This window comes from Entelurus aequoreus, linkage group LG04 (genome assembly GCF_033978785.1).
Source record: "Entelurus aequoreus isolate RoL-2023_Sb linkage group LG04, RoL_Eaeq_v1.1, whole genome shotgun sequence".
Classification (NCBI taxonomy): domain Eukaryota; kingdom Metazoa; phylum Chordata; class Actinopteri; order Syngnathiformes; family Syngnathidae; genus Entelurus; species Entelurus aequoreus.
In genome coordinates this window covers 11,745,664-11,752,263 of record NC_084734.1, presented here as the reverse complement: position 1 = coordinate 11,752,263, position 6,600 = coordinate 11,745,664, and the positions used below count along the sequence as shown (strand labels likewise).

General features: G+C 37.7%; 1 protein-coding gene across 2 annotated transcripts in view; it reads left to right on the top strand.

Annotated features, from left to right (window-relative positions):
• The window catches only part of trpt1 (tRNA phosphotransferase 1), a 12,767-nt gene extending 6,957 nt beyond the window's left edge, over window positions 1-5,810 (top strand). Inside the window, exons 4-8 of one of the 2 annotated variants that reach the window (XM_062044218.1) lie at window positions 2,146-2,330; window positions 2,393-2,570; window positions 5,210-5,266; window positions 5,333-5,443; window positions 5,521-5,810. In XM_062044218.1, coding sequence (XP_061900202.1) covers window positions 2,146-2,330; window positions 2,393-2,570; window positions 5,210-5,266; window positions 5,333-5,443; window positions 5,521-5,543 — 554 coding nt within the window. In that variant the 3' untranslated portion in view covers window positions 5,544-5,810. The remainder of the gene's footprint in view (window positions 1-2,145; window positions 2,331-2,392; window positions 2,571-5,209; window positions 5,267-5,332; window positions 5,444-5,520) is intronic. The other variant, XM_062044219.1, reaches the window with a different exon arrangement.
• Window positions 5,811-6,600: the final 790 nt, after the last annotated feature.

Sequence of the window (6,600 nt, the reverse complement as noted above, 5' to 3'; positions counted from 1 at the left end):
GTCTAAATCTGCACAATTTAGAGTGGCCTTTTATTGTGTGCCGCCTAAGGCACACCTGTGCAATAATCATGCCGTTTATCAGCATCTTGATATGTCACACCTGTGAGGTGGGATGGATTGTCTTGGCAATGAAGAAATGCTCACTAACACAGATTTGTGAACAATATTTTAAAAGTAATTGGTCTTTTGTGTATATAGTAGAAGTTTTACATCTTTTGAGTTCAACTAATGAAAAATGGGAGCATAAACAAAAGTGTATACTTTAATTCAGTGTACGTATGTATATATGTAGTCTTGTGGGCCAAATAGAAGATGTCGGCGGGCAGCATCTGGCCCGCAGACCAGCATTTGGACACCCCTGTATTATTAGATGACACACGTCAATGCTTTGTTCCTTATAACACAAAGCTAAGATGTGGATGTTTGGTCAGAGAATGAAGCATATATCGATTGATCTACATTGTATGGGTTTTAGTATACAAACCCCGTTTCCATATGAGTTGGGAAATTGTGTTAGATGTAAATATAAACGGAATACAATGATTTGCAAATCCTTTTCAACCCATATTCAATTGAATGCACTACAAAGACAACATATTTGATGTTCAAACTCATAAACTTAATTTTTTTTTTTCAAATAATAATTAACTTAGAATTTCATGGCTGCAACACGTGCCAAAGTAGTTGGGAAAGGGCATGTTCACCACTGTGTTACATGGCCTTTCCTTTCAACTACACTCAGTAAACGTTTGGGAACTGAGGAGACACATTTTTGAAGCTTCTCAGGTGGAATTCTTTCCCATTCTTGCTTGATGTACAGCTTAAGTTGTTCAACAGTCCGGGGGTCTCCGTTGTGGTATTTTAGGCTTCATAATGAGCCACACATTTTCAATGGGAGACAGGTCTGGACTACAGGCAGGCCAGTCTAGTACCCACACTCTTTTACTATGAAGGCACGTTGATGTAACACGTGGCTTGGCATTGTCTTGCTGAAATAAGCAGGGGCGTCCATGGTAACGTTGCTTGGATGGCAACATATGTTGCTCCAAAACCTGTATGTACCTTTCAGCATTAATGGCGCCTTCACAGATGTGTAAGTTACCCATGTCTTGGGCACTAATACACCCCCATACCATCACACATGCTGGCTTTTACACTTTGCGCCTATAACAATCCGGATGGTTCTTTTCCTCTTTGGTCCGGAGGTCACGACGTCCACAGGATCCAAAAAAAATTTGAAATGTGGACTTGTCAGACCACAGAACACTTTTCCACTTTGCATCAGTCCATCTTAGATGAGCTCAGGCCCAGCGAAGCCGACGGCGTTTCTGGGTGTTGTTGATAAACGGTTTTCGCCTTGCATAGGAGAGTTTTAACTTGCACTTACAGATGTAGCGACCAACTGTAGTTACTGACAGTGGGTTTCTGAAGTGTTCCTCAGCCCATGTGGTGATATCCTTTACACACTGATGTCGCTTGTTGATGCAGTACAGCCTGAGGGATCGAAGGTCACGGGCTTAGCTGCTTACGTGCAGTGATTTAACCAGATTCTCTGAACCCTTTGATGATATTACGGAGCGTAGATGGTGAAATCCCTAAATTCCTTGCAATAGCTGGTTGAGAAAGGTTTTTCTTAAACTGTTCAACAATTTGCTCACGCATTTGTTGACAAAGTGGTGACCCTCGCCCCATCCTTGTTTTTGAATGACTGAGCATTTCATGGAATCTACTTTTATACCCAATCATGGCACCCACCTGTTCCCAATTAGCCTGCACACCTGTGGGATGTTCCAAATAAGTGTTTGATGAGCATTCCTCAACTTTATCAGTATTTATTGCCACCTTTCCAAACTTCTTTGTCACGTGTTGCTGGCATCAAATTCTAAAGGTAATGATTATTTGCAAAAAAAATTTTTTTTATCAGTTTGAAAATCAAATATGTTGTCTTTGTAGCATATTCAACTGAATATGGGTTGAAAATGATTTGCAAATCATTGTATTCCGTTTATATTTACATCTAACACAATTTCCCAACTCATATGGAAACGGGGTTTGTAATTCATGTCAAATATGTTTGCCTCCGCATCCTTCAATTTTTCTGTTGCTTTGAAAAGTTTGGACAATTGTTGGTTAACAAGGTGGTAGTAACTCTTCTTATAGATGGTTTTCTCTACGTGGAGGACCTCCTGGCTCACCCTCAGTTCCGCTGGTACAAGCTGGAAGACGTGCAAAGAGTGGTTGCCACAAATGACAAGCAGCGTTTTAAGCTGTGTCCTCATCCTGAAGACGGTCGCTTGCAGATTCGAGCCAATCAGGGCCACACGATGCAGGTACACATGTCACAAAGCTGCCGGACTGGGATGGCTTCTTTTTAAATGTCCGATCTTCTTAGGTGACGGATTTAGAGCTGAAGCCTGTCCTGGCTGGGTCCCCCGACTGCCCGGCCGAGGCGGTCCATGGCTCCTACATGCACAACTGGACCTCCATCCGGCAGCATGGCCTAAGCCGCATGAGAAGGACACACATCCATCTTGCCCCCGGCTTGCCAGAGGAGCATGGCGTCATTAGTGGTACGGTACCATTGGTGTTGTTAGGCCTATTTTAGGGGGGCTCAAGCCCCCCTAAAATGTTCTTAAGCCCCCCTAAATAATTTGGTGTTAAAAAAAAAAAAATATATATATATATATATTTTTTTTCTACAAATACATGCCGACATATTCATTATAAAGTGGCCCGAATATGAGTTTAAATAAATAATCATATAACCTGTCATTATTCACTCAGTTTCCCCTCACTTCATAGCGTAAGGTAGAGAGCCCCTTTAGTGCGTCGGTATCCAATCCATTCCACTTGTTCATATAGAAAATGCCCACATCACTCAAAATCCAGTCCGCATTTTCTATGCGACCTTGCTTGCGGTCCTGCAGGTGTACGAATCACATTAGCACACAGCACTGCAGAACAAGAACCTTGTGTCTGCAATTGTAAATAATTTAGTTTTTAAGTTTTGTGTTTCTTGTAGAATCTACATAAAAGAATCTATATAAAGTAATATACATTAGCCTATTGTTAAAATAATGAAAAAAACATAATTAAATATATTTGTTTTATTGTATTGTTACATTAATAGCTGTTGTATTATTATAGGATGGCTTGTTAAACATTTCATAGGATTTTCAGAGGGTGGAAAAACCAAGACATTTAATATAAAATGTAAAATAAATAAATACAGAAAAAGAAAAAAAATGTTTAAAAGCCATCGTCCCGGGGAGCATTTAATTTCGTGCCGTGCATTTTTTTTTACCGTTTTACGTTAATCTCAAGCCCTGGAAGTAACATTTTATTGTTTGCATTATTTGTTTGAGATTGCACTTTGAAGATGGTCCCTCAGCTTTTTGACAGCTTTGGCTCTTTTTCAGATCAGGACTCTAAGTCTTTCTTATTTACAGTATATATAAAAGTTTCTCATTTCTATTCAGACTTCCATATATATTTAATTTCCTTAACGGCTTGCCATAATATATATATATATATATATAAATATATTATATACAAGCCAAATTATCCCGATCCAGATATTGCTTTAATTCAAGTAATTAAGTAATGTTTCCAGGGCTTGAATTTACAACCATTTTAGTCACATATGTGCCCAAAATGTAATCTGTGCAACTTCAAAATATTTGGGAACAAACAATTATTGTATTGTGAGCGAAAGTGGTGGCATTAGCCTCTATGTCAGGGGTCACCAACGCGGTGCCCGCGGGCACCAGGTAGCCCGTAAGGACCAGATGAGTAGCCCGCTGGCCTGTTCTAAAAATAGCTCAAATAGCAGCCTCTATTTTTTTAAGTTTATTTATTTACTAGCAAGCTGGTCTAGCTTTGCCCGACATTTTTAATTCTAAGAGAGACAAAACTCAAATAGAATTTGAAAATCCAAGAAAATATTTTAAAGACTTGGTCTTCACTTGTTTAAATAAATTCATTATTTTTATTTACTTTGCTTCTTATAACTTTCAGAAAGACAATTTTAGAGAAAAAATACAACCTTAAAAATGATTTTAGGATTTTTAAACACATATACGTTTTTACCTTTTAAATTCCTTCCTCTTCTTTCCTGACAATGTAAATCAATGTTCAAGTAAATTTATTTTTTTTATTGTAAAGAATAATAAATACATTTTAATTTAATTCTTCATTTTAGCTTCTGTTTTTTCGATGAAGAATATTTGTGAAATATTTCTTCAAACTTATTATGATTAAAATTCAACAAAATTATTCTGGCAAATCTAGAAAATCTGTAGAATCAAATTTAAATCTTATTTCAAAGTCTTTTGAATTTCTTTTAAAATTTTTGTTCTGGAAAATCTAGAAGAAATAATGATTTGTCTTTGTTAGAAATATAGCTTGGTCCAATTTGTTATATATTCTAACAAAGTGTAGATTGGATTTTAACCTATTTAAAACATGTTATCAAAATTCTAAAATTAATCTTAATTGGGAAAAATTACTAATGATGTTCCATGAATTCTATTTTTAATTTTTTCAAAAAGATTCCAATTAGCTAGTTTTTCTCTTCTTTTTTTCGGTTGAATTTAAAGAGTCGAAATTGAAGATAAACTATGTTTCAAATTTTAATTGTCATTTTTTTCATGTTTTCTCCTCTTTTAAACCGTTCAATTAAGTGTAAATATCATTAATTATTAATAATAACAGAGTTAAAGGTAAATTGAGCAAATTGGCTATTTCTGGCAATTTATTTAAGTGTGTATCAAACTGGTAGCCCTTCGCATTAATCAGTACCCACGAAGTAGCTCTTGGTTTCAAAAAGGTTGGTGACCCCTGCTCTATGTTATGAATGAATAACATAGAGGCTAATGCCATGACTTTCATTGTGTTTTAGTGCATCTTGAAGGATCATGCAAGTCATTGTTTCTTGTTGATGCTGTAAACAAAATGTCACTGTGCAAACCCAAGTTTGTTGTTGTACTGAACACAGATTGACAATAAACCCACAGAAATAATAATAATAACAATGATTCATTTCTAAGTCTTTGTTAGCCGTTTGTGTAGTTTTGTGCTCGGGCGCTACGTTCGCTCGCATCCTGTGCATCTCCTGGGGGCTAAGCCCCCCCTGTCCTTAAAAGCTAGTGACGCCCCTGTACGGTTTGTCACTTTGGGCCTTTCACCAACTTTTTGTCTTGACTTCAAGGAATGAGGAAAGACTGCGATCTGGCTGTATTCATCCAAGTGCCCGAAGCTCTTGCTGGTAAGATGACACACAGTCAGTTGAAAGTTTCGTCCAACTTTGACATCATTCACTGGGACTGTACAGACGGCATCCAATTCTTCTGGTCAGAGAACCACGTGTTGTTGACCCCAGGGGACGCAGAGGGAAAGCTTCCCCCCAAGTACTTCAGCCGAGCTATAAGACTCAAACCGACTCGTAAGACATTTGGATCAATTGAGTTGATTTTCCATCTTGAAGGTGAGTTTTAAAGTGTGTTTTTTTTGTCTTTTTAGAGAGCGTACTGCCTCTGTCGTAGCAGCAGAGGAATGAGAAACATTGGAAGGATTCACTGTTGCACCACTTGGAGGGAAAAAGAGGAAAACTGACCCCCCCCAAAAAATGAGGAACATTTCTATCCGCACCAAGTGCTGCCACGCAAGCCCCAAAAGAACATTTTGAAAATCAACACTACATTTCCTGCATTTGGGTGCATTTCTACACTATTGTTTTTAACCAGTGGTGTGCCGTGAGGGCCTAACATAAATCATGATCATTAATGAATAAAAGTTAATTTTATTTTTAATTGACTTTCCATGAATATATACAAAATATTCATCATATTCCCTTCATGTGTTAGATCCACTATGAACTGGACTCTCACTATTATGTTAGATCCACTATGGACTGGACTCTCACACTATTATGTTAGAGCCACTATGGACTGGACTCTCACACTATTATGTTAGATCCACTATGGACTGGACTGTCACTATTATGTTAAATCCACTATGGACTGGACTTTCACACTATTATGTTAGATCCACTATGGACTGGACTCTCACACTATTATGTTAGATCCACTATGGACTGGACTCTCACACTATTATGTTAGATCCACTATGAACTGGACTCTCACTATTATGTTAGATCCACTATGGATTGGACTCTCACACTATTATGTTAAATCCACTATGGACTGGACTTTCACACTATTATGTTAGATCCACTATGGACTGGACTCTCACACTATTATGTTAGATCCACTATGGACTGGACTCTCACATTATTATGTTGGATCCACTATGGACTAGACTCTCACTATTATGTTAGATCCACTATGGACTGTACTCTCACAATATTATGTTAGATCCCCTATGGACTGGACTCTCTCACAATTATGTTAGATCCACTATGAACTGGACTCTCACTATTATGTTAGATCCACTATGGACTGGACTCACACTATTATGTTAGATCCACTATGAACTGGACTCTCACTATTATGTTAGATCCACTATGGACTGGACTCTCACTATTATGTTAGATCCACTATGGACTGGACTCTCACTATTATGTTAGATCCACTAAGGACT